At 35.9% G+C, this 27,934-nt stretch overlaps 4 protein-coding genes and 1 non-coding gene across 5 annotated transcripts; 4 read left to right on the forward strand and 1 right to left on the reverse strand.

Moving 5' to 3' along the window:
• The first annotated feature begins 460 nt into the window (after positions 1–460).
• LOC8282352 (putative disease resistance RPP13-like protein 1) lies at positions 461–2,758 on the forward strand. Its single transcript, XM_048377542.1, has one exon. The coding sequence runs from the start codon at positions 791–793 to the stop codon at positions 2,756–2,758; it is 1,968 nt and encodes a 655-aa protein (XP_048233499.1). The 5' UTR covers positions 461–790.
• A 38-nt stretch (positions 2,759–2,796) lies between these two features.
• Positions 2,797–5,573, forward strand: LOC125368572 (putative disease resistance protein At3g14460). The gene has a single exon (XM_048377541.1). It carries the CDS (start codon positions 2,797–2,799, stop codon positions 5,329–5,331), a length of 2,535 nt encoding a protein of 844 aa, XP_048233498.1. The 3' UTR covers positions 5,332–5,573.
• A 44-nt stretch (positions 5,574–5,617) lies between these two features.
• Positions 5,618–7,376, forward strand: LOC112534603. The gene is made up of 5 exons (XR_007216871.1): positions 5,618–5,705; positions 5,830–5,883; positions 6,147–6,215; positions 6,372–6,457; positions 7,121–7,376. It is a non-coding gene; the product is annotated as an uncharacterized LOC112534603 (transcript).
• A 4,222-nt stretch (positions 7,377–11,598) lies between these two features.
• LOC8282354 (PTI1-like tyrosine-protein kinase At3g15890) lies at positions 11,599–15,693 on the forward strand. Its single transcript, XM_002517607.4, has 4 exons — positions 11,599–12,058; positions 12,634–12,781; positions 14,387–14,649; positions 14,726–15,693. Exons 1-4 carry the CDS (start codon positions 12,015–12,017, stop codon positions 15,366–15,368), a joined length of 1,098 nt encoding a protein of 365 aa, XP_002517653.2. The 5' UTR covers positions 11,599–12,014; the 3' UTR covers positions 15,369–15,693.
• A 608-nt stretch (positions 15,694–16,301) lies between these two features.
• LOC8282355 (pre-mRNA-processing-splicing factor 8A) lies at positions 16,302–27,796 on the reverse strand. The gene is made up of 23 exons (XM_048377991.1): positions 27,307–27,796; positions 26,449–26,665; positions 25,952–26,342; positions 24,963–25,449; positions 24,080–24,870; positions 23,700–23,968; positions 23,275–23,589; positions 22,865–23,169; positions 22,321–22,775; positions 22,089–22,215; positions 21,202–21,443; positions 20,988–21,111; positions 20,717–20,906; positions 20,497–20,604; positions 20,050–20,303; positions 19,099–19,715; positions 18,909–19,015; positions 18,546–18,800; positions 17,820–18,455; positions 17,538–17,735; positions 17,176–17,454; positions 16,841–17,083; positions 16,302–16,704 (listed from the first exon to the last, which is right to left on the reverse strand). The coding sequence occupies exons 1-23, from the start codon at positions 27,579–27,581 to the stop codon at positions 16,513–16,515; spliced, it is 7,077 nt and encodes a 2,358-aa protein (XP_048233948.1). The 5' UTR covers positions 27,582–27,796; the 3' UTR covers positions 16,302–16,512.
• Positions 27,797–27,934: the final 138 nt, after the last annotated feature.

The raw sequence follows: 27,934 nt of genomic DNA on the forward strand, positions 1-27,934 counted from the left end.
CAATGCTAATTTAGCAGTGTTTTTTCTTCAATTCAAAAATAAGAGATTTGTTGATTTAACTCTTCAATCTTCCTCTTCTCCGTAGAAGCAAACATCAACAGGTCATGCTTGCATAAAGGAAAGTAGGCTAAGTAACAGACCCTATACAAGTACATAATTAAAGTTGGTCCTAGCAGATACTCTGTTCTGCTTGTAAATTTGAATGATTCTAGGGAGGTATCTAAATTGCCCTTCAACTGATGTGAAATTGTTCTTGTTTGGCAGATGATTTGAGATTGGCCTTTGATTGGATGAAGCATTGTACATATTTCGTTTTCTTAACCATACGAAAGCTTTCAGATAATTTTCTTCCTGCCATGAGGTGATGGGTCACCATTGTCCAGAAAGCTTTGCTTTTGGTTCTTTTGAATGAAATGAAATTTTACAACTTCTTTTTTCTGGAAAAGTGTTTGGCTGATAGGAAAGTGAAAGAAAAGAGAAGAGAGAGGAGAGAGAGAACTGAAAAGAGAGAGTGAGGATGGTATAAAGGATATTTTACAAAATAAAAAGAAAAAAAGCGGAGATACAAAAGCGATGAATAATTTAGGTATATTAATTAATTTTAAGAAAACTTTTGCTTATGGTTTAAACATGTAATTTTTTATACACCAAATTGAAACATAATTTATCTATATTTATTAAATTTAAATAATAAATTAAATATGAATTATCAAATAAAAAAAATGTAAACTGTGTTGTGGTTGCGGTGGCTTCGGAAAGAGACGTCATTGAAAATGGAAATGGGTCACTAATGCTAACCTGCACAAAAATATCTATAGCTCTCCCGGAAATTACCTTCGCTTTTTCACCGAAGTGCTCGAGTCACAGAGCATTTCTTTCTTGGTGGTTTTCTGGTTTATTTGTTTTCCTAGAACTGTTTACTCTAAAAAAGAAAAGAAAAACTATTAAAAAGAGAATAAGCTATATATCCATGGCAGAGGTGGCAGCAGGAGCATTTTTGTCAAGTTTGTTTGAATTCCTACTTGAGAGGATAGATTCTTTACAGCTCGTTCATTTCTTCAAGGGTCAAAAACTCAACCATGTGTTGTTGAAGAAGCTGAAGATAACAATGATCATTGTTAATGGGTTGCTTGATCATGCTGAAGAGAAGCAAATTTTTGTGTCTGCTGTGAAAGAGTGGCTCAACGAGCTCAAAGATGCTGTTTATGAAGCTGATGACTTGTTGGATGAGATTGCTTATGAAGCTCTGCATTCCAAGTTTGAAGTGGGATTTACATCCACCGGACAAAAGGTGCGCAACTTTTTCTTTTTCCATCATTCCAAACCAGTTAATAAACTAGAGGTGAATGCAAAAATAGAAGAGATCCTTGATTTATTTGAACATTTAGTAAAACAAATGGATGCCCTTGGGCTAAGCATGAGAAAGGGAATTGGCCAAAAACCATCATCACAGAAAACACGGACTACTGCTATGCTAGATGATGAATATGGTATTCGGGGCAGGAATGAGGACAAGGAACTCATCTTAAGGTCCTTTCAGACCGATTGCAATGGCTTAGGTGTGATTTGCATAGTGGGCATGGGTGGTATAGGTAAAACCACCCTTGCTCAACTTGTCTACAATGACTACAGGATAATGGAATGGTTTGACGTCAAAGCATGGGTTCATGTTTCGGAAGAATTTGATGAGACTAAGATAATGAAAGATATTCTTAAGGAGGTCACCACAGATAGTTGCAATCTTGAGACTCTTAATGTTAAGAATGAGCTTGGTTTTGAGTTGAAGAAGAGATTGGAGGGGAAAAAGTTTATACTTATTATGGATGATGTATGGAATGATAATTATTGTGATTGGAGAATTTTGTGCAGCTCTTTACAAACTGGGGTACAAGGAAGTAAGGTTGTGATTACTACACGTAATGAAAGCATATCCTCAATGATGGATGACCAAGATATACTATATCGCTTGAATGAATTAAGTGATGATGATTGCTGGTTATTGTTCGCAGAACATGCATTTGATGATGGAGATTCCAACAATCGTTTGGACTTGGAAACAGTTGGTAGAAAAATAGTTAGAAAATGCAAAGGTCTTCCATTAGCTGCAAAAACAATAGGGAGTCTCTTATGCCTCAAAAGAGATGTTGATGAATGGGAAAGGGTATTGAATAACAATATGTGGGACTTGGTGAGCGACAACATCCTTCCAGCACTCGCATTGAGCTACCATTATCTGCCTTCACATCTAAAACGGTGTTTTGCTTGTTGCGCAGTGTTTCCTAAGGGTTATAAGTTCTTGAAGGATGAGTTAATCCGTCTATGGATGGCAGAGGGCTTTCTAATGCAGTCTAAAGGCTGTAACAAGGACATAGAGCTTATTGGTGATGAGTATTTCTGTGAGCTTGTATCCAGGTCTTTTTTTCAGCAATCAACTTGTGATATGCCCTTCTTTGTCATGCATGACCTCATCCATGACTTGGCTAACTTCATATCTGGAGAGTTTTGCTTAAGGTTCCCTTCATCTGCCATTCCATCAAGGACTCGTCATTTGTCCCATGGGAGCGAGTATGGTGAACTTGAGGGGATGGATGGATATTTACCTTTACGGACCTTGTTATATGTTAGACCAGGTCGGATGTATGATAGCTCGCCTTCCTGGAAAAAGTATGGTTCATTCTTGTTACTCAATCGTTTAAGGGTACTATCTTTACCTAGGTGGGGTTGTGAAACTAAATTGCCTGATTCAATAGGCAATTGAAGCACTTACGATATTTAAATCTTACTGGGGCATTAATCATGAAGTTACCTGAATCTGTGAGCTGTTTGTATCATTTGCAAACTTTAATTTTAAACCAGTGTCAAGAACTCATTGCGCTGCCAACCGGCAGTGCAATGTTGACGAATTTGCTTTTTCTTGATGTTAGAGAAACAAATTTGCAAAAGATGCCACCAGGAATGGGTAATCTAACAGAACTCAGAATGTTAAGTAAATTTGTTCTCGGAACTAGAAAACAAAGTAGCAGCTCTAGCATTAGAGAATTGAGGAATCTTGACCATCTAAGGGGAGAGCTTAGCATCGAAAATCTTCAACATGTTGAAAATCCAATAGAGGCTTCTGCAGCATGTTTGGAGAGAAAGAAGCATCTTAAGCAGTTGGGTTTCAAGTGGGCCGCTGAGGTTGAATCAGAGATTGCATATGGAGTCCTTAAAAGTTTAAAGCCTCATGAGAACTTGGAACGTCTTTCCATAGTTGGCTATGGGGGTACAGAATTTCCAAACTGGATAGATGTTGGCTATTCTTCTGTCTCAAATTTAGTGTCCTTGAAGCTAAATGGACGTAAAAACTGCTCATGCTTGCCATCACTTGGAGAATTACCAAGTTTAAGAGACCTCTCAATCACAGCATTTGAAAAAGTTAGAAATGTTGATCTTCAGTTCTATGCACGTCCGAAGACCTCGGTTCCTTTCAAATCCATGGAAATCTTAAGATTTGAAAGGATGCCACAGTGGGAAAGCTGGAGTGATGTAGATGGAGCTTTTCCTCTCCTCCAGGAGCTTTACATCAAAGATTGTCCCGAGTTGACAAAGTCCTTGCCCAGTCGCCTGCCTTCCTTAACTACAATGGGGATCAAGGGATGTCATAAACTGGTGGTTTCACTTCCAAGTGCTGCAACACTTTGGAAAGTAAGGTTAAATAAGGTGATGTTAGATAAATTATCTTCTGGGCTCTACCGTCTTCAAGTTGAAGAGTATTCCCAAGTGCCAGTAAAGCAAATGGAGGTTCTTTCCACTGCTTTAGAAGAGATCCATATCAGCAATGATAGTTCGCTCATATACTTACCAGTGGAGTCATTCCCTAACCTGAAGAAACTTAATGTCAGACAATGTTCGCGTCTCAAATCCTTTTTTCCGGCTGAGGTGGCTTCCACAAGTTACTCTGCAATCAGGGATCCTTCCAATTTAATATCTTATCCCGATCCAAAGTTCCCTCCAATCCAACATGCTTACATTATTGATTGTCCAGAATTATGTGTAGCTTCACTTCTAGCGCTTCCAACTATCCAATCAATAAAGTTATTTTCTTGGGGACGTAGTCAGATGGAGTTGAGCAAATTGCCTTCTAAGTTGTGCAGTCTTCAAGTTCAGCATTTCCACTTATTTGAAGAAATTCAGGGGCAAAGTTTGACTGGTGCTTTCACCAACTTAGAAGCAATCGAAATCACTGGCTGCTGTAGACTCGAGAACTTCTGGCTAGAGTTTTTCCCCAAGTTAAAGAGTCTCAAAATATATCACTGTTTTAATCTTGAATCCTTGTGCACACCCGAGACAATTTCCTCAGAAAACAAGGAAAAAAGTGATTCATTACCAGAGGTTTGCTCAAACTTCCCACTGCTACAAGAGCTTTGCATTTATGGATGTAAGAAGCTGCACCTGCTTTCACTTCCAAGGCCTTTGACAATCCATACAATGTCGTTACAAGACAATTCTCGTGATGTGAGGTTATGCAAACAGAGTTCTGGGTTGTACAGTCTCCACATAAGGAGGTTCTACTCCCTAGAAGAAATTGAAACATGGCTACTGAGTGGTGGTTTCCCTAATTCAGCAGCAGAAATCACAATTGAAGTCTGTGATCAGCTCAAGTATTTCCAGTTAGGAAAATTTCCCAAGTTACAAGGACTTGAAATTGGACATTTTCCAAATTTTCAATCCCTTGAGATCACTGATGAAGAATTCACATCTCTCAATAGCTTGAGTATCCACCACTGTCCTAATTTTGCATCTTTTCAGAGAGGAGGATTACGAGCCCCAAACTTGACATTCCTTAGCTTGTTGGATTGCTCCAGATTAAATTCCTTGTCCGATGACATTCATACCTTCCTTCCTTCCTTATTGAATTTGATTATAGCAGGATGTCCACAATTTGAGTCATGTCCAGAAGGTGGTTTCCCTTCTACTCTCAGCCTTCTTACAATTAAGGATCTTCAAATTCTGAAATCTGTCAGATTTAATGAGCTTACACATCTTAGAGAGCTGTCCATCCAGCATTGTCCTAACCTTCAGTCTATGCCAGAATGTATGCTGGCCCTCCTACCTTCCCTTGTTACATTGACAATATGTGATTGTCCACAGCTTGAATCATTTTTTACCAGGAACTTGCCCTTCAAGTTAGAATCACTCGCCATCAGAAACTGCAACAAACTCCTTGCTTGCCTAATGCTATGTGATATGCATACTCTGCCCTCTTTTACTCAACTTACAATTGCTGGGAACAGTGATCTGGCCAGCTTACCAGAAGAGACGCTGTTGCCTTCATCGCTTTCCTATCTCTGAATCCAGGATTTTCAAAAACTGAAATTTCTACGGCTTCAGCATCTGACCTGTCTTACAACTTTGAAAATCCATGATTGTCCTGAACTCCAGTTGTTGTCAGAAGAGGGGCTGCCCACTTCTCTTAGTACTTTGATGATCAGAGATTGTCCTAAGCTCCAATTCATGCCAGAGGAGGAGCTGTCCTCCTCCCTTTCTTCTTTAGTTATCAGAAATTGTCCTTTGCTGGAAAGAAATAATACATATGAGTGGGGGTCAGAAAGTCCCGACAATGATCTCTCGCCTTGACCGAACATTGATCAATGATAGGGTCTCACTCGATAGAGATATAAGTGCGGATGAATCTTCTCTTGTTTCATTTACTTCTACACGATCAGGTATTATTAGATCAGAACACATATTTTCTTCTTTCAGCTTTTCAAGTTCTTATGTTTTCTTGTATACAGTGTTTGTGGCTTCTTAGCAGATGTAAAAAGATTTTCTGTATTTCTTCCTAAACAGGAAACTGGGGCTACTAAGTTGATTCTGTTCAGAACCTACTCTGTACTGGTCCAGGTACCAACATTGACTGTTTGTATATATTCACCATAAAACACAAATACTGACCACATTTGAGACATTGATGTGTGTGTACATAACAAAAGTATGAAATTTATGTAACCATACATCTCTCTAATCTTCAGTGAACTATAAGTTAAATATGTAACATCATTATTGCTTTTACAACGAAGCTAGGTTTCATTCATATGTGCACTCTTTGACTTCCGCCACTGTGTATGTCCTTTTATTTATAATTGAATCATTCATCTTTATTGCAGGTTCTCCATATTTTTTTCTTTTATAATGGAAGAATTATATGCATTGAACAGTTTTGTACCTGAATACAGGTACATGAATTGTGGAATTTTACTAGTTAAAAAAGTATATCAAGAGATCAAATGATCCATATATATATATATATATATATATTCCTCTGTTTTTTAGGAGCCTTTCTTTTTCTGGATAACTGAAAAGCCCATTTTCGCTCATTGCATATGCAAAAGAGGAAAAAGCTTCAGCTGCTTTGTGCAGTCCATTCTCCTGGGAAGCTTCAGGTGTTCAGCAATTCATTCTCCTAAGCTACTATAAGGTACGTCTACAGCCTTCTCAAGGCCAATATAAAATGTTCACTATTCTTAATGATGGTTACTTTCGTGGGCATCATCTTTCAATCCTCTTTGGTCTTAATTTCTAATAGTACTGGAAATCCTAAAATTGTTTCATCAATTAAACTGGAAGCTCGTTCTTTAAGTGTCTAGAAGAATATTGATTAGTTGGGCAAAAACATGTGGTACGTATCCTTGCAAGTATAGGTTCTTATTGCTTATGCCCGATTTTCAATAGTAAAATTCAATTCAAATAAATGTGTTTTCCTTGCTTGTTTTGAGGATAGCTAACAATGGAAACTGCATGAAGGTGTCATGCATATGCTTTTGAATGCATATGCAGCCCTTTCTGCATTGTTGTTCAGTCATCTGCAGTGTGAAAGCTAGAAATTGAATTTACTTTCTTTGCAAGAATGTTATTTGTTGCCAAATTCTTATTTCCTTCATCTCAGATTCTCAGTAGTTCATCCCTCTCTCGCCATTTCTTTATATGCTTTTATATTGAATATACTGGATATTTTGAGAAGCCATATATGCAATCTTTGGCTTCAATTTTCTTCTTTTTATAAGCCATATTTGCTGCCCTTTCTTTTCTTCTTTTTTCTTCCAGGAAACAATTTTGAGCAGTGAAATTTGTGTTCTGACAGATCTATTTTGCATATGCAAATCCCCGCAATTCAGCTGGTTATGGTAGATGGAGTCCTCACAAACAACCCATGATAGGTTGTCAGATTTTCTTTTCTTTCTGTTTTCTTGATTGATGCCTCTGTTGGGGATGCTTCTTAATGAAATTATTTAATTCAAACCAAATTGTCATTCAAATGTATCCTTGGATTCTTTATTAATGTTCCTTATTTGTATCATAAATTTAAAGGTTATAAGGAAAGAATAAAATCAAAGATTTAGCTATTTATATTTATTTTGCTTTTACAACTCATTTTTAAGAATTTTCATTTCTGCATTTAAGAAAAGGATTTTGATATTAGGTCTACACTCTTAATTATCTAAAATCTTCTACTTATTGGACTAAACTAATCTTGTGCAATAAAATAAACAAATAAATACTTTTATAGAAGCAGATTTGATAAAAAAGAATATATATAAAAAAATTAAAATTACCCATCTTTTAAAATTTAAAAAATAAATCTAAATCTACTTTGTTTTTTTTTTCTAACACCTACCACAGTTGCCAAATTAAAACTAGTGAAGTACCCCTTGTCTGACATCAATCATTTGGTAGGCCTACCAACTAAAAGGAATGGGACCAATTTTAATTATAACCTAAGAGTGAGACAATGAATGTTATCTAAACATGCTGGGGTATATAGTTTAGCATACTCTTATTTCTAATGCCGACACCTGTCCTTAAATTGATCATACCAAATCCACAATCTTAATATTTTCAATGTCTGCATCAACATTGGATGATTTAGAGTGCGGCCTTCACATTATTGTAGTTTTGCACAAGTTTGTTGGAATTCTTATCCCCACTTATAGTAGCAATCACGTGCATGCACAAAAGGCCAGGCCTCAAGTGTCCAGACCATGTTGATCATATTCCTATTAATTATTTTCAAGTAGTGATCTTCTTGTGTTCCATTTTGGAGAATACCCAAACATTCCCGTATGGGCATCTTTTCTTCTTCCTGTTTCTTTTGATCCTCAAGTGTTTGTTTTTGTCTGTATTTGTGTTCTTTATCAGTTTTTGAATAATTCACTTATTAATTTTGAAGAGGTGAATTATTGGATATTATTTCAACATTAATTGTTAACGCATAGACTTATATAAGACACACATTCTAATACTATAAAATTGCAAGTTCGAATCTAATCGAGTATTTATAAACTAAAACATAAAAGTAGTCTAATAGTTCAAGCTTTTTTAAATTCAATTATCATATTTTTAATTATTAATTAAATAATTAAGTATTGGTTTTATGAATTAGAATTAAAAAAATTCAATAACCTTATTTTTGTTAAAATGAAACAAATCAAACGTGAGAAAAGTGAAACAAGAAGTCCAATGCATATAATGGGGGGCATAAATTAAAGGGGATTAAACTCCCCTTGAGCTTCATGTTGTTTACTTTTAATCATGATTTTGTTAACTTTATTAACAAAGACAATCATGATGGATTCCTTAATTGCATTAATGCATGAAAAAGACCACTCATGTATAAGTAGTTAAAAGATATTTAGTCATCTTGATGCAACTATTTCAGAGCCCCACCACTACATTTCACATTTCAATAATGCTTTGATTCCAAATCTGAAAACTTATCCAAACAAATCCAAAGTCTAGAAACTGCATTCTTAGTTTCAAATTCAAAAAAATCAAGCTAATGCCAAGTTATTTGAATTTGAACCATTTTGCCAACAATTTATAACTTTTGCCAGTTTTCACTTCCTCAAAAAAAAAATCAGAAGGAGAATAAAATTCCTTATTAAGAGCTAAAAATAATATGTTTAAATTGCATGTGTTTTACAGAATCTATGTTGTTCATTAGCTTATAATAAGGCAAGCCTGTTTCATCATATCATTATCCAAAAAAGAAAAAAAAAACAAACTTATTACATTGGTGGGTAGATTATTAGTTATAGAGGTTCTGTTTTAATCAAATGATTATAAGATTAGCAATATTATTGTCTAATACAATAATTAATTTGGTTATAGTAGTTAATGCAATTATTTAAGGATGGCAGTCGACGGGATATTTTTAGATATCTGATCTGACCGAATCCTAATAGGATGGATTCGGGTAATAACAAACAGATTTGGGATAGGTTTGCAATTTGATTTTACTATCTATATCGGATTCAGGTCGAGTTTGGATTTGAATTTGCGAGTACCCGTTACCCAAACCCGATTATATTAAAATTTATTATATTATATTATATTTTTATTATTTAGAATATTATTTTAAATTTTACTAATTTATGTTTAGATTGTATTAATATAATGAATATTTAAATTTGATTAGTTTATATTTTTTATTTTTTATTTATATTAATTTTTGTTAATATATTTTAAAATTTAATTATTGTAAATGGGTTCGATAATCGGATACCAATTTAATTACCCGAATATTTATATAAACGGATGGGGGACCCGCTATTCATTTAAATATCTATAAATATATTTAATAATTATTTAATTTAAATAGATTTTAATCGGGTTCGGATAGTATACATGTAACTTAGTCTAAATATGTATATTTTAATCGATTCAAATTGAAGTATACTTAAATATACCCATTTCCATTCCTACAATTATTCATAATACTTAGAGCATGATGACTTTCCTTAAGATTAGATGAGAAAAATGTGAAAGGTTTACCATTTTACATTTGTGGGTAATGATATTAAGCATGCATGCAAAGGGTAGGATTGAGTTCATCTCTCCAATAAAGAGGATAACCTTCCACTTACTTTTAGAAGCATCTTACATACAATTTTATTTTTCTTTCTACACTCATCTTTTTTTAATATATTTAGAGCTAATTTATAATATATTAGATAATTATACTAATAAATAGCAAAATACTATTTCAAAAGTTTTAACGCGACTGAATATTCAAAATTTAAACTCAAAACCTTAATTAATCTAAAAAAATACTTTATTATCTCTTCTACAAAAACTCTTGAGATTGTTAGTAAAAAAGAGTAGTTAATATTGGTCTTATACATAGCTAGTATGTTGCTATTAATTTTGTTATAACTAAATTTTAATATAATTTCAACTCACTTCATAATTTATATAAAGTTTTTATGAATTTATCTTTTATAAATAAAAATATATATAGTGATAACAATTTAAAATATATTTTCAAAAATTTACCTAATAAATTTTTTTGATATTTTATAATTCTATACCTTTTGTTAGAACAAAAAAAATATATTAGGTATATGTTAAAATTCTGACTAGACGTTATATAATAGTCACCTTTTATATATTTATAATCTTTTTAAAAAATCATATCCAAAAAGTTTTATATATACATATATATATAATATTTATTTATATTGAAAAATAAAGATCTTTAACTAAAAATTTAAGAGAATAAATTTTCACATTTTAAATTTTTGATTTTAGTTTAAGATAATTCCGAACCTATTTGTAAATTAGGATTTATTGAAAGATAAAATAATCAATCTGCCAGTATATATAAAATAATTCAGGATTTTATTCTTGATTATCTATTTATTTATAATAAAAAAATCTAACTAATAAATAATGGAAAAAAGCAATTTAATTTCAATGATAATCAACTAAATTTATTATTAAAATGAAGCACAATAAATTAATTTCATTTTGTGACATGTGTTGTTGTTGAATAACATCAAATTGCCATGTGTTTGCTAAAGATGTATTTAGTAAAATAGTTGTGGTAGCAAAAATTAATTGTAATTAATACCTATAACACACTAGAAATCCAACTAAATGTATGCTTAAAAACAAAGTAATAAGCCAAGTTTAGCAATTACTTATGATACAACAAAATCCTACTCTCTCTTCCTTAAGAACATCCCATTGCAATTCCTCTTTTCTCATTTAATATGGTACCAATTCAAGCAAAATGTAAGAGATACTCCAAAGGAAATATATATGAAAAAGCCATTTACAGGTCCTTAATTTTTATTTTTATTTTACTTTTTTTGGCATTGGGTCCTTTAAGATAGGTCTATGATCTATTTTTATTAATATAAAGAATATTTTTATCTAAAAATAGAGCATAGAAAATAATAGAATATATCTTTCTTTTATTTTTAATAAAAAAATCAAGTATTTCCTTTCTATCAAAATAGACTTGGCCCTTTCAACTGTAATTCAAAAGTATATCTTCTTAATATAATTCTAAAATATAAATTTTATTTTCTTAACTGTCCTACTTTGATCAATGCTTCATATATGTGCCCTTATTAATTCTTGATAATAATAATAAAAAAAGAGTTCATGCCATAACATAACACAAAATCAATGCATACTCTGTACAAAATTTTCTAAGAAATGTGGTTGTTTTGTTTTGTCATAAAATGGGTCCCACAAAGGTGTATTTTTGAATATTGAAAACAGCTAATACCATACATACAACTCAATAGCATAAAGAAAAAAATAATAATAATAAAAACCATCTCTTTGATTTGAAGACGAAAGAAGTCTTAGCTCGCACTCTTTCTTTCTTTCTTTCACTTTTCGTCTTTTCAATTTTGTCTTCAAGAAACAAAAATTTAAGAAACTACCCAATGACCGAAACATAAGCCAAAACACAAGCAAGCATTAAACATGTCAGCTTTGTCTCTCAAAGCGTTGTTTTTCACTCTCAGTGACCATTTACAGAGCTGACTGTTGCTATAACCTGAAAGAAAGAAGTGAGAGAGAGAGAGAGAGAAAATTGTATAAAACTACCCAAGAAGAAAAAGAAGCTCATTTGATAGGGAAATAAAAGAAAAGAATAAGTGGGTCTATTCTGAGTTTTTGAATTCTTTTTTATTTGGGAGAGAAATTAAAGAGTAGTGGGTTTTTGATTGGTGAAGTTTCGTATGGCTTTTGCTTCTATCTTTTGTTGTGGAAAGGGCTCGGATCGGTAAGTTTGTTTTCAAATTAGGTTCAATATATAAACATGTTTTGAATGATAATCTGGTTTTGAATTTATGGATGTAGTTGTGCTTGTTTTCTTAACTATTGGGACTTCTTGAGGGTTTTGAATTCGGGTTTGGTTTGATGTTAGATGTTGGACGTGTATTATAGCCATGTGTATTAGGGACCTTTTGTTTTGTTGATGTTAGAAATAACTGTCTTTTTTTATTTCAAATGATTGGAGAAGAAAAGTACAGATCTTTTTGTCTTTAGCATATAAAACTGAAGGCACTGTGTTGCCCCAATGAGAATTCAAATAGATTTCGAATTTGGGTTTGTTTTACATTGTGTCGAAAATCATATTGGTGCTTGTTTAGAGACTTCGCACTGCTTTATTGACGTGCTGCTCAGAAACGGTAGGATCCTGTTTCATTGATTTTTTTAGATGGGTTTACTGAGATGGATTAAGAACAGTGAATTTGAATGGTTAGGAGCTAATATAGGCAATCAAGTGAATGAACATTTCAACTTGTTTATGATATTCATATTATTGGTTGATGCGTGTTATATATGAATGTATAGGAAAGAGCGAAGCAAGAAACAGCCAAAGTGGAGGATCTTCTCCTTGAAGGAACTACATTCAGCTACAAACAACTTTAATTATGATAACAAACTGGGAGAAGGAGGATTTGGCAGTGTCTACTGGGGTCAGCTTTGGGATGGATCACAAGTAATGTTTAATTTTTTCAGCTTTCACATCTTAAATCAATTTTATGTTTATTATTTCAACAATTTAGCCTTCTATATTTTGCTGATCGTGCAAAAGAAAATCATATCATATTGAACAGGTTTTCTTACTGATGTCATTTGAAGGGGACAAACATAGAGTCATAATTTGTTGTATTCTTTTAGAATTTTTTCATGTGTGAACCTCAATGCTTTTGCTCTAAGTCTTTTAGGTTAAGACACGAGTCTGGAATCTGAATATCATTTTCAATTGGTGGTTTTATATTAGTTATTCATGCTTATATTAAACAAGAATTTGATGCTAGCACAACCACTAAGAATGTAGTGGATCCGGATTTTCTTGGTGTACTAGTGCATAGACAAAATGATGAGTATAAAAGCCCTTATTGATCCTGTCCTGTCTGTTGACATCCATCCAGTGTGTTACCTGCATATTTCAAAATGCATCCCAGTCCTTGGATATTGAAGTTGCTTCCATGGTACTGCTAGAATAAGAATTATGAAAGTTTTTCTGATTGTTTAAGGTTATTCCTACTGTAGTCTGATTTAAGCAGTAGTTGACATCCACCCTCCTGCCATCTGATAGAAAATGTATTTGCTATACCTTTCTTGGTGCCAAACTAAACAGGATATATGCACAGAAAGCTGAAAGTGAACTGGTGAAATTAAGTTGGAGCAAACACATTTAGACAGATGACATATCTAGAAAATTTTGTAACCATCTCAGGTCTAGCCCACTTATTCAAAGAAATTTATTCTCAAAAATAGTAAGACGCAGAAATCATCTCAGGTTGTCAGGCAAGCCATGGGGATTTACAAATAGTTCTCTAAAGAATCAAATGTTTGGTATAGATGTGGTATTTTCTGTCAATAATTTGGGTGACATTATAGTTCTTCAGAATCTCTTTCTGACAGCTTCATAATATCTTTTAATCCTAACATGGATTATGGATTTGAACTTAGTTCAGAAAAGCAGGTGATAACTCTATCAAAGAACTAATGGGAAGGGAGAATGAGTTAACAGTTTTATGATCGTACAGCCATCAGAAACAGTATTTCCAATAGATTATGGTATTAAAGTTTGTAACATTTTCGTCACTTAATTTATAATTTTATTGAAACTCAATGGTGTCTTCTACAGATTTCCTTGGAACAGTAGTTGGTTTGTGCTTTTTCCATGAGTGACTTCAAAAGGTCGTGTTAACTCATAAGTAGCTGTGTAGCTATTAATTATATTTTCTGGTAGTGTTGGACTCTTAGGTGCTGTTTTGGCATTATAGAAAAGGTATTGGGCTTGCAAACATAAGGGTATGGGTTGAGCTTACGAAAGCTGCCATTTCATACTGAAATGCTGAAGAGTAGGGGATTCACAAAATACTACTTCCCAGTTCTACACTTAGGCTTCCAAATGCTAAGGTTTTGCGCTTTTTCCTTATAGTCCTGATTGAACATACTTCATTTAGTTCAAATATATTCATTTGTAGAATATTCTATTTTCTGCACTGGCAGGAATCTCCCAACTATTTATCCATCATTTTATAGCCTTCCCCTAAACTAGATCTTCATTCTGATAGAGACCTCATTGCAGATTGCTGTTAAAAGGTTGAAGGTCTGGAGTAATAAAGCAGATATGGAATTTGCCGTTGAGGTTGAGATCCTAGCACGTGTTCGACACAAGAATCTGCTAAGCCTTCGTGGATATTGTGCTGAAGGACAAGAGCGTCTCATTGTGTATGACTATATGCCAAATTTGAGTTTGCTATCTCATCTTCATGGGCAGCACTCAGCAGAATGTCTTCTTGACTGGAAGAGACGGATGAATATTGCAATAGGTTCTGCAGAGGGAATTGTGTAAGTATCAAATCCCCGTCTCCTCTTCTATCTTGTCTTCCTTTATTGTTCTAACATCATAATTTGACCAAGCCAGCTACCTTCATCACCATGCCACCCCGCATATAATCCATAGAGACATCAAAGCTAGCAATGTGCTGTTAGATTCAGATTTCCAGGCTCAAGTTGCTGACTTTGGGTTCGCAAAGCTAATACCTGATGGTGCAACACATGTAACCACAAGAGTTAAAGGTACCCTTGGCTACCTTGCCCCTGAATATGCTATGTTAGGGAAAGCATCAGAAAGCTGTGATGTATACAGCTTTGGCATTCTCTTGCTAGAGCTAGCCAGTGGAAAGAAGCCCCTTGAGAAGTTGAATGCAACAATGAAACGCACAATTATTGATTGGGCTCTGCCTTTGGCGTGTGAGAGGAAATTCAGTGAACTGGCAGATCCAAAGCTGAACGGAAAGTTTGAAGAACAAGAGTTGAAAAGAGTTGTTCTTGTAGCTCTCATGTGTGCCCACAGTCAGCCTGAGAAAAGACCCACAATGCTTGACGTGGTAGAACTACTCAAAGGAGAATCCAAGGATAAGTTTTCTGAACTAGAGAGTGATGAATTGTTCAAGGCCCCCCAGCCTGCTGATTATAATGATGGGGCATCTGTTGCGGAAGACAGTTCAGACTTCATCTCAGAGGAGAAGGATCCAAGACAAGAACTGAAGCAAATTGAACAGTAAAATATCAGCTTAAAAACTATTGTTTCTGTTTAGTAGATATGAAACTCGGTTTGGAATACTGGGGTTTTTTTACCTGGAATTCGGGGTGGTGCTAGCAATACATTTACAATTATTAGAATTGTCAGGAATGTTTGGTACTGACTGTTGTGAAAGCATGTCTTGCGAATGCTGCAAGAAATGTGCATGTGAATTATCTTATCTCTTATTTCTGCAATACATGGAAGTATTTCAGTTTTCATGGATACCTATGTATCATATTCTGATGATTGTGTATTCTTAAAAGTTTTGGTGTGAGAAGATCTATGGATGTGAATCTTAAGGTCCACGCTTTGCATCTTCAATTCATTTCTTGATGTATTCGCAGATATAGGCATTTTGTAGCCCATGAAAATGTAGCTGAGTCACGGAAAAGTTCAGAGTTTTATCTTCCAATTAATATCTCAATAGTTCATTAATAAATAGTCCAATCAAATGCTAAAAACTAACAATACAAGTCCTACCTAAATGTTATTATAAGCTTATTTTCTTTTGTTAACTGATACTTTGATTGAAACTATGCAGTTAAATTTGCATATAATTAAATTTTAATAAAATAAATAAAATTTTCAAATAAATTTTATATTAGTAAATTAATATATTTTCTAACACCTATTACTTTACTATTTTCATTTTACTCTTTTCTATTTTCTCTTTAATAAAATAAATTTTCTAATAAATCTCAATTAAATATTCTTAATCTTAATTTTCCCGTTGAATGTTGAAACACATCGAGACAAGCACAAGAACTTGGAAGTTCAATAGTGAGGGATGCTATTTAAATGTTGTGGAAACAATTACCAATCTCAATCACAAGCCTTTCAAATTATTAACCCAAGCCAAATTGGGAAACCATATCCAACAGCATTCGCATACAGAATCACCAAGTGCTCGGAATTCAATTGCAAAGTATAAACTTCCATTTCTAGGAAACACGTATTTACAGCTCATCAAGAATACAGTCGCTGATTTACAAAAGTGATCTGGGTATGTAGTGTACAAATATTACTACACAAGTGTATTTCCCCCAACACCTGGATCTAATTTTGAAACATGTTATAGAGTTAAAACTCGATATTTAGATAGAGAAGTTGAAATGCAATTCTTTTCAAGTGAATGTATCCTCGCGGTCACCCTCCGCAGTCTCACCCTCTTCCAAGTTGCTGAACTCCAGAAAATGAGTTGGTCTATGGTCCTCGTGATAGTACTCCCGGGGTGTGCCCAGTTTGATTCCATACTTCATGCTGACTGTATGCTTCACTCCCATGAAGTTGTAGTTCCATGGACCATTATCAGGAACCTAAATTGCAAAAGAAGAAATAAATCAATTGAAATGCCTAATTCCCAAACCAATAACCAGAATTATTAAAATTTAATCCACTAACAACCGAAGTCTATAACTGGTTATAGGAAGATAGCAATCAAATTGTACTCACCATGTAAAATCCAAGGAAGCGGTCACTCAATAGCATTTGGACCTTCTCATAATGAGTTGGCAAGTAACCATGAGGATTGCTTCCTGTGTCCTTGTTGACACGTCCCCACTCATAACCACTTGGCGTAAGCTTATATGCAGTTAATGAGCACGATCCAGGAGTGAAACTGCAAGTCAAAATGATGCACTTTTCACCATCCCATTGCTTGTTATTCTCTAAAATCCGAGCATGAGCAGTGAGATCCTGCAAACATAAAAAATTTCCGACATAAGCAATAGATCACGGGAAAAGAACTGTTACGACTCCAGGTCTGGAATCAATGAAAATGGGTGAACCTGTGGTGACAACTGCGGTAGTTCATTTGGTTGAGTATGCATCCATCCTAGAGGCTCCAGGTCATTGAGAAAGTCATGCTCGGGTAGAGCTGATGGAAGGTGAACTTGCTGGTGAGTCCCCCACTGCGGTGGCATGGCAATACAGCGAATCTCCTTCACCTGAGGGTTATCTGGGGGACTTATACCATACAGGTACCCGGCAATTTGAGTTCGCAAATCTGCTAAGCAGATAAACTTCTTCAAAATATTCTTGGGCATGATATAGGTATATCCTGTTTCCTGTAAACAATGTGGAAAAAATGTGAGCAAATACTAAAGGATTGGAATTAGCAAAGTCAAAACAAGAAGGCAGATATGCATACTTTGATATCCTCTGAGTTAACATATATGTGATTAACTCGAAGATAAAGATTTGTAGCTGATATTGCCCTGACACGCCAATCTGTTTTGGAACCGAAGGCAGCCTGCTCATAGGGACTTGTGGTGGTGACAATGAGTTCATCACCATGCACATTTGTGGTCCTTGTTGTCACCGCTGTCAGTTGACTTGCTTCTTTGGCCTGAAAATGTCAACAGAATGTTACTGGTTAATAAATAGCAAGGATAGACTAACATGTATGAATGAAGTTTGAAGACATTATTACCTGTTTCTCAATCTCTGCTATTTGTTGCCTCTGTTGAGAAGGAGGAGTGATCTCAGCTCCAAGAATAATATCACGGATTTCAGACTGTGTCAGGGCTGATGTATTCACATTGTTCTTCTTGGCATAGTCAGAAAGTATGAGATCTCTCAAAGCAACCTCAACCTTCATCCATTGATCATCAGTAAGAGAAGGCCAGATGTGGTGTGGCTCAGTAATTATGGATTTGTCAGGCTTGAGAAGCATCTTTGCTTTCTCATTATTCACATGAAGTGCACGAAGGATCAGAATGAGTCTAGAAAATGCAGTGTAAGATGAGATACTCTTCAGCCAGTCGTCATAAATGTTGAACAAAACCATTTGTGGCTCTGTTGCCTTCAAAATTAAATCACCAAATTTTTCTATCTTCAAGCATGCCTGGAATGGCAACTGCAACTCACTTCCTTTAATAACTATATTTGGGAAATCAAGCAAGTGAACCTCCAATGGATCAAGCATGCCTTTACGTGTCACAATGATTTGTTTTGGTTGCTCTTCAACAGGCAGAGAACGCACAAGAGCAGCAACTTCTTCAGCAGTTTTCCACTTAGCAAGTTGACCAAGACGCTTCTGTCCTGCCCATACACTGGTGTGGATAACCTGCAAAATTATCATGACAATAGAAGATGATCAAAATATCAACCATGTAAGAGACAAATCTCAAACAAAAACAATAAACAAGATACATACCTTCAAAAATAGCTGGCCAGTTCTTGGGTTAAATATAAATATGGCACCATTAATAGGTTTTGTTGTAAGGTTTCCCTCAAAAGTCTTATGGATTGTGACACGATACACATTGGTATCATCAACAAACCAAATGATCTGATTGCTGAAGATTTCACCATAATTCTGGGATGACAAATACGGTTCTGTAGGCTCAGAAGAATACAGCTGCAAACCTTTCCTTATGCGCTCCCTCAAGACATACAAAGCTGGGTTCGACTACATCAAAACAAACCATTAACAGAAGTCAACAGAAGCTATCTTAAGCATATAAACCAAAAGATTGAAATGTCAAAGCAAACACCATTTATTTTAGGAAAATGGTACCTTCATTATCTTATTCATTGCCTGAGCCAGCAGCGGTTTTGACCCAGGAAACCAATTACCAAATGCAGAGTGCAAATTGTAAGCCAGATCAAGTCCAATCATCACCCCTGCACAGAATAAACATAAAAAGTTTATTTAGACATAACTAAAAGCTTGAATTAAGAACCCAAATAGCAGATGACAAAAATACCTGTTGGAGACGGATAAATAGACATGTTATCTGTTGTGTAATCCATAAATTTGGCCCGGGTATAACGTTCAATATCATGAGAATCGTAGTCACCCCATCGTAGTTGTACATCTATCCAGTATTTATTGCTGGCCTTCTGATCAAACACATCCTTTGACTCAGCCACTAGACTAGGCTTTGACATAGGCCATCTATGAGCAGCAAACAAGAGAATGTCTGCACAGGAGCTGTTCATCTTGTAACTCTTCCTCGGATGGATTGTTTCCTTCTGCACTGTTTCAATTTCCAGAGCATCCAGCTCCTGATCTAAGACTTGACACAAATCCATGACAACACTCTCATGAATCTTCTGCCACAAATGTGCTCGGAATATTTGAATCAATGAGATTTTTAAGGTTGGGATCTTCCCGTGCATGAAGATGCCAGTTAGATCCAACTGCACTTGGAAACCCACATAAACATTTGCCCGATTTATTGTGGGTGACCACCAAAGAGTAAATCTTCGGTTCGGAATTTGGTTCAAACCAGATCTCTGTGCATTGGTAAGCTTCTTGTACTTCATCGACTCTTCAAACCCAGATGCCTTCTCCCAAAAGAGACCTTCCCAAGTTGGGAAACTAAAATTACAAGATAGGGAAAGTAGTTATAAACTGTTATTTGACCAAATATCGAGTTGCTATTCTACAGTAGGCTAGCAATCCCAGAAAACCCAAGGAAATTGAAAAGAACCAATGAATTTCATAGATCTCATTGGCTAATATGTCGTTAACAGATCATAAGCCAGTCTACAGAACAATGTGCACATCCCAAATATATAATAAGGAGCAGACTTTGCCCAAGCCAAATATAACAAAGTTAATTCTCTGAAAGATACTCCTAATAAGAATGATAATAACATGAAACAAGAAATACCATGAAACAATAATAGCCCGAGCAAAAAACAAAACTTACTATGTTCCTTTAAACAAAGTATGCTCAAGAATTCCCTCAACTCCACCGAGAGCTTGAATAACATCTGTTCGGTAATTATTCAAGTTCCACAGTTTCCCATCATGCCTCTGGTGTGTCCACCAGAAAGGATTCTGTTTTAGAACTTGGTATTGCTTGAAATCTGTGCGTACTCTCCATCCTTTGTCATATGCCAGGGTGTGACGATCCTTCTGAAATAAAGTATTAATACGTGGAATTCCCCTGTCCCACGAATCCTGTCAAATTAATTGGATAAAGAATTAGAAAAAGAAATTCATAAAGCCTCCAAGTGCCAAAAAAGAATCAGATATTGAATTAAGCATCTAAAGCTATTGCATCGTGACCAAATTCAGTACAGGAAACAGAACCATATTGTGCAGGAACCAACCAGAGAGCAAAAACAGAAGCGTACAAAAGGGTAATACTTACTTCTAAATCCTCAAGTGTTAAACGCCGGTTTTGTGCCTGCGCTTCTTGCCGCTTAAGAGCATACTCTGCCCAGACACGCTGTGAATCTATGAACTCACTCTCCCAGGGCTGTTCAGAAACCAATCACAGAATAAGAATATGCCAACCTAAAGCAAAAGGAATAGTAATGCAGATCATGAATATGGAAAATGTATGTACAAGAGTTCCCATAACACTCCACCTGAATATAGCGATAAAGATTTGGAATCAGCTGGTCCTCTTCATGACTCATTCCACTCCTGAAGTGGGTTACACCAACATCTGTCTGCTGGCTATATCGAAGGTCACTTTGTGGAATCAATATGTGACCCATTGATAGCATGCCAAGTCCTCCAATTTCTTTTGGAGTATAGAAAATAACTGGAGGAAATCTGAAACAAAGAGTAAATTAAAATCAATAATGCAAATGAATCCACAACTATATAAAAGTAACCATGTCAACAAAAGTTTACCGGCTCGGCATCTTTGAGTTCAAACCGATCTTGATGCGAGTTTGGATTTTATTTTCACATTTGACAAGCAGATCTAATAGCTCTTGAGTATGTACAGTGGCTTCGCGGAAATAAGTCATTAAACCTACAAATAGAAGGGAAGAAATCAAAAAGAAATCAGCAAATAGGATTTTGCAAAAGACACAACCTGATTAAAAGTGATAGTATATATTACCTATCAGGGCTGTATTCCATTTGTTGACAATTTTTGTGAAAGTAGTTGATCCTGAAGACATGAGAATCTGCCTCACACGATTTTCAAACACCTTCATGTGCTCATCATCAACCCGAAGGAAGGCAACTGCAGTCCGTTCCTTAGTCTGTTCATTCTGCAAATTCCATACCCCATCCTTGGTATTGCTGAAGGCTTCCTGAGTCATCCTTATTTTAGGAAGTATTCGAACTTCAAAACCACACCTAAATAAGAAAAAGGTGCATCAACGATTTTATACAGGGAAACAAAAGGTATCAAAGCCGGAATCAGAGAAATACAAGTAAGATTATTTGTAACTGTGGAAGTGTGTGAACAGAAACCTAGAGAGCATATGATGAAGGGACAGTGAACTTTTCTTTTTTTGTTTGCATTGACACGAACTCATTTCAGATATCTACTATTAATTAGAGGCATATAACATTTCACCAGAACCAAATGCTTTAAGAGATAAGGAGGAGGAGGGAGGAGAGAGGGAGGGAAGGAAAGCTATGGCCCTGAAGAATGTATGTAAGCGAATACCCTACAGCTGAACTATGTTCAGTTAGCAAACATCATAAAGACACATGTACTTTTATGGCAGGAAAAGAAGGATTTAGACTTAGAGAAAAGTTCCCAATTTTGAGTGGCCATATAGAAAGTCAAAAGCTGTGATGCTGTGTGTATATATTCTAGAATGGGCAATGTTTAGGAAAAATCAAAAGCATGTACAGTAGGACACCAGCATTAATTATTGAAATCATTATTCAGGTAAAATTAGCAGGTTTAAGACCTTATACTGATTGCAAACCTAAAAATAGGTGAAGTGGATAAAAATCTAACAGGAAAAGAACTAAGAGGATGACACATACATGCTGAAAAGCAAGTTTGGATTGTCCTTGCTGTAAACAGAAACAAAGCTGTTCTCCCACTCCAAGGTTGTGATGCTTCGAGGGAGACGGTTCTTCATATCCCAGAACACACTTCTCCCAAGATTTACTGAAAGGAAAATGAAGAGAGAAATTACTTTAAGTAAATGAAAGCCGCTCCATAGAGCTAGGATTAGAAAGAAAGGAGCTTATGGAGGGAAAAATAGATGCACACCATCATGTTTCATGAGCCTCATTCTTGCATCTCTAGGCCAGCATTTCTTGTTTTGGTATCCAACCATGTTTTCATTGTTAGGATCAGGATGCTCAGTAAGATACCGCTGGATGAGATCTCGAGCCTCTTCATGAGTGAAACGGAACAATATATGAACTCTGTCAATATATCTCGAATACAACCGGATAGGGTGCCTTGTTTCAACTTTTGTATCCCAATATGTGATGAACTCATTTGGCATATTTGGAGGACCAGCAATCTCACTGGCCCGGGTCAATCCAAGAAGTAAGAGATCAAGGACAAGCCCATAATACTGTACAACAAAAGACGCAAACTGCAGACCACGTATCAAGCCATATGAGTTTGTGTGACTCATATCTTTGTATGACAAAACAACGTTGTTCTTTGCAGTGACATAATCAGCAATATTGTGGTCAAGCACCAAACGAAGAAGCCTGTATAAGCATATATTTATCAGATCCAAAATGAAGAACTTCAAAATGAACTACTAATATAATTAACATAAAATCCGAAGGATGCTTACCTATTTAGCATTGTCAAGTCAATCTTTTCGAAGAACTTCTCAAACTTTGTTTGAAGCATCACAACACACTGCCCTTCACTTGTATCCCATATACCCTGCAAATTATTTATACCTTGACACCATTTATATACAAGCAGTGGTGGTGGCTCGGAATCTGCAGGTTTAATCCAGTTTGGAAACAGATGGCGCTTGTCACCTTCATACCACAGATATTGGTCAAGATATGCGTCTGTTATTTTTTCAAGAGGTTCAATTTCATACACTGGAATCAAAGCACTATATAAATCCATGAACTCTATGCCCACCTGCATAAAAATACAGAAGAATAGAAAGTCAAGAACAATCTCAGTTGGAATCCAACTACCAGAAAAGAATAACAGAAGTGAGAAATTTTAAATTTATCAACTCACTTCTTTGAATGCGCGCTGAGTAAGAAGGTGACGCTTAATCCTTGACAAGGCCTCGTGTGGATTATCATAAGCCTGCTCAATAAGACCTAGCTCTTCCCTCTGTAGTTGGTTTAATCGCACAGCTACACTATATGATTCCTTCAACCTTTCCAAAGCAAGGATAAGTAGCTTGGTGTCATGCTTGTATGATAAGGGAGGGAATGGGATGGGAGAAAACTTTCTCGACTCCAGCCAATGCACTGTTGTGGTGTAAATGGCAACTGCTTCCTCTGGGGTTACATATGGACCATCCTTCAAATAATTGTGTTGACGTTCCTACAAGGTCATACAAATTGAAAAATAAATTATAGCAAGACAAATAACAAAGACGATAAAACATAGAGGAAAGTTTTTTAACTTTAAAAAGGGAGAAGTACAAGTTATACCTGTTCTGCCTTAAGCCAAAGGCGAGTCAACCTTCCAAGATTCTTTCTACAAACAGTCTTATCAACAGTTGCACCTCTTCTGATACGCTCACGATTATAGTGAGCGACATTTGTCCACCAGTCTGCTTTAGACTTGACATAACGGAGAATCATGTTTTCAATAGGAACAGGCAACCCAGGCACCTTCCAGGGAATGTTGGCTTTCCAACAACGCCAAGCCTCACTGAGGTGCTGCAATATGGTTCTAGCTTTATTTTGCTTAATGCCCTCTGCAATTTTATTACAATACTTGCCTGTTAGGTACAGAGATGACACAGCAAAAAAGAGAAGTAGAAACACAAAATAAACATCAAAGGAAAAACAACATGAGAACGTATTACCTGGCATGGCATCAAGAACATCATGCATCACAGCAGCACGAAGCTCCAAGTCGAAGTGGCTCTCAACACGTTGCTTCGTAACAGTCTTAGCCGTTCCTTTTGAATGACGTCCTTCAAACTGACGTGCAAGAAGATTCCCCAACCACCTTTCTAGAAGAGGCACAATCCCACGCAAGAAAAATAACCACACCCTCCACATTGGCGCCCAGAAGCCACAGCCAGGTCCTTTCCCCACTGGACCAGTATTGAAGCGGTAATATATCAAATGCTTCAAGTCCTTGCACATTCTAATCTGCCGCATCAGCCTATACTTGTATCGGTACATGCCAGTCAACTGGCCAACGTGGGAAAAGGTATATTGCAAACCATCAGCAAGTTGGAAAGCATCAACATTACCCAGTCGGAACTGAATATTGGCATCAACCACAAGCTTTGTCAAACGCAATATCTCACGGCATAGATGGAAAGCATTTCCAAATCGCGACTTCTTACGTTCCTTTGTGGTAAGAGTTTTCACAGGCTTCAAGTTAAAATTATAATCAAGATGGAGGTAATTCAAATTTTTCCTGTGTATCAACAGATTCAGCATGTTGTACCCCTGCTTACAAACTTGCAAGCCCGCTTCAGCCCAATCAAGTTCTGTAGTTTGGAAGAACTTGGTTGCAGCTAGAGACCGAAACAAGTGCTTCTTCTTCTGTGCTTTGGGCGGTCGATGATGCAGCTCATTCAAAACAAAACATTTCAACAATTTCTGATAACTTACCCTAACTTTCACTGGATATGATGGCGGGCTGAAAAGGTAATAAAATAAACAATGTTTTTTTCAGTATATAATACACATAACTTATAGATGTGCATAGCAGAAGAGAAATTAGTCTCTCACCAATGCTCCTTATACCACTCAGACACGAGGGGTATATCTTCTGCTCGTCGCATCCGACCAGATCTCATGTTAAAAGGACGTGGGGCAAATAACAGTGAGATGCCAGCAGCTGTGGTATCTGTATAAAGCTGAGTGTCCTGCAGCAAAGGCTCCACCCCTTCAGGCAAAAGGAAATCTTCATCCTCATCATCATCCTGAGACTTTTTTTCCCGGCGTTCCTTGTTAGTGGAGGTTATAGGATGTATTAATGGATCATAATAGAAAGCAGGTAAATCTGGATCCTCAGCTTTAATGTACATGACCATGGGAGTGTGATATACACCAAGTTTTACTTTCCTGGGCCTATTGTTATAAAGATGAGGAAATGCAATTCTGTACTCTGTCCTGAGAGGTGACCGAATAATGAGTTTGTTAATATCATTGAACTCATTCCAATCTTCATCCCCCTTCTCCATATCACGGTACAAAGGTTCAAACTTAGGGCCACCTGTGTAAAAACAAGAGTTGCTGAGGTTAGAAACAATTAAAAAGCAGTCGTAATTAAAATTCTGACATGAGGTTAGAAACATTAAAAAGCAGTCGCAACAAGTACAACTCAAAAGTTTCCACAAAGTTAAATTTTATATCATAGTTAATCAGTAGAATTACCAAAAAAGAAATGCCAAATCTTTTTTTCCTCTTTGGTAATGCTAACTTAAAAAAGCAGTATCACCATCAATCTACAGCTTAACCCGCATATCTATCATCAAAATATTTATCACAGTGACTGCACAAAACTGGTGCAAATATGAGCATTACTATGCCCAATTTATCATAGACAGACAGAGAAATTGAGAGCATAATATAAGTCTCTGCCCTGTAATTTATATCATAGGCAAAACTTATCGAATTCATTTTCATTCTATATGACTAGAATCAACTTCAAACACATATGAATTTGCAACTGCTTTCACACAAACAGAGAACACGAAGAAATATAGAACATGTACCAGGTATGCACATATTCAATGCTTTAGCTGTGAAGAACGACTCCATGTCAAACAAGTAGAAATAGTTGCGGTCAATAAGATCAGAGAGGAGCTGCCCAGCCAACCGATGAAGTGTTGCCATGATGGGAAGGGAGAGATGCCATTTCCTGTAACTAGGACCATTTATAAGCTTTGTTTTAACAAGGGGCTTATGGTCATAAAACCAAGTATAAACTGCAGAATCTTCTTCTTCATCCAACTCTAGCTGAATAGGCTCTAGAGGGTCAACATCTAACAGATTATCAGCATAATCTAACGGAGGCTCCTCGTCATCAAAGGGTGGAAACCTCATTCTCTTGAAATGTCGCCGATCCCTCTTCTCTCTTCGCATCATAATCCACATTGAACCCCACTGTAACATTTAAAAAAAAATCAGCCATGATAAAGAAGAAATAGCAAAAGTTTATATGAACAATCAAACATGGATTAGTGTACATCTGCACAGAGAGAGAATATACCTGAGCTAAGTAAATAGGCTCAACAACCCATGGTATTTCATTCACAAAAGTGATAGCACCAGTGATATGATATAGAACCTTCACATCACGAACCTGCTCCCATGGCATTGGCATATTCTCAAGAAGCTTGTAAACAGCATGTGGAATGAATTTAAGGGCTCCAAGATATACACGTTTATCATGACGATACTTCTTCGAGGACATGTCCCCATGGTCTCTGTTAAAACAAAATAAAAAATCATACCACAACCAGTTCAGTAAAATAAAATCATAATTTCTTCATCTTTATGGACTTCTAAAAAACTAAAGCAATTTGATTTTTCAAATAGATCCTACCCAAAAAAGGGGGAAAGAATAGAAAAGCTATGTCTACATTTACTTCACAAGCATAGTCACCGCATATATCACACTTCAAAATAATTTCATCTAAAAATACCAACTTCTTCAGCAGATACCATATGGAGTTAACACGATAAACATGCTTTTAAAAAAAGCATAAAAATATTGCCTTACAAAACCCAATTTCACTAGTTGATAGAAATAAATACTCCTGATAAAAAATGAGATAGAACCAACCCTATTAGAAGCTTTTTGAAAGAAATCCTAGAACAAACACGAAAAGTCTAAGACCTAGACCAGAAATTCATCAATTGACCTTCAATACCTATAATTAATTATTCAAAGAAAAAACAAAAGGACTCAATACACCAAAAAGTAGATTTAAGAAAATGCAAAAAGATGAACCAAGAAATTGAGATAAAAACCACCACTAGAAACTAAACCACAGACACAAATGTAAGTCAGATACAAGAACAACTACACAGCCCACAAATTAAAAAAAGGCACCTAAGAAGTCACCTGATAATTTTTCTAACATGTTCAGGCGGCATGTCCTCTTTCTGCGTCTCAACAAATCCAAACTTCCTTTTATCGCTATATCTCTTCGTATTAAGTTGCTGCCATTTACGTGCCTTCTCTTCTAGCAGCGCCTCCGCCTCCGCCGGAGTCTGAGGCGTTTGCGATTGAGGTACGAGAACGGTATAAGACGGCTGAGCAGGCACAGATGGCGGTGGTATTGAAGGACCACCCGTCCCCGGCGGCGCTATATGTGGTTCTCCGTTGTTGTTCCACATGTTGTGAGTTAGTTCAAGATCGAACTAAAATAAAGCAGTGATAAATTTTAACAACAGATCTGGACATACAATTCAAATGTTGATTTTGAAGAGAAGCTCCAATTTGTAGTTTTTGTTTTAGTAGGGTTTTAGGGTTTTGGAGAGAAGAAAGCTCTCCTAGTACTACTGAGTGTTGTAGAAGAGCGGGGAGAGAGAGTCAGAGCTACAAAATTATATTTGATTTTTCTTTTTTAATATTATACTGGATTGGTGATAAGTGTGGCGGTGGCACGTGAGTGGTAGATTATGGTGTTCGTGAAGGAAGCTCAAGTCCGGAGAGTACCGCCTTTGGAATTTATGGGCTGGGTTAATTG

The sequence above is a fragment of the Ricinus communis genome, chromosome 8 (assembly GCF_019578655.1).
Source record: "Ricinus communis isolate WT05 ecotype wild-type chromosome 8, ASM1957865v1, whole genome shotgun sequence".
Classification (NCBI taxonomy): domain Eukaryota; kingdom Viridiplantae; phylum Streptophyta; class Magnoliopsida; order Malpighiales; family Euphorbiaceae; genus Ricinus; species Ricinus communis.

Coding starts and splice junctions, on each gene's coding strand:
- LOC8282352 (XM_048377542.1), top strand. CDS start 791: ATGCTAACCTGCACAAAAATATCTATAGCTCTCCCGGAAATTACCTTC.
- LOC125368572 (XM_048377541.1), top strand. CDS start 2,797: ATGAAGTTACCTGAATCTGTGAGCTGTTTGTATCATTTGCAAACTTTA.
- LOC8282354 (XM_002517607.4), top strand. CDS start 12,015: ATGGCTTTTGCTTCTATCTTTTGTTGTGGAAAGGGCTCGGATCG. Junction 12,782..14,386: donor AGCTTTGGGATGGATCACAA/GTAATGTTTAAT, acceptor ACCTCATTGCAG/ATTGCTGTTAAAAGGTTGAA. Junction 14,650..14,725: donor GGTTCTGCAGAGGGAATTGT/GTAAGTATCAAA, acceptor TGACCAAGCCAG/CTACCTTCATCACCATGCCA.
- LOC8282355 (XM_048377991.1), bottom strand. CDS start 27,581: ATGTGGAACAACAACGGAGAACCACATATAGCGCCGCCGGGGACGGGT. Junction 24,871..24,962: donor GAGTGGTATAAGGAGCATTG/GTGAGAGACTAA, acceptor TTACCTTTTCAG/CCCGCCATCATATCCAGTGA. Junction 20,907..20,987: donor AACTCAAAGATGCCGAGCCG/GTAAACTTTTGT, acceptor TCTTTGTTTCAG/ATTTCCTCCAGTTATTTTCT.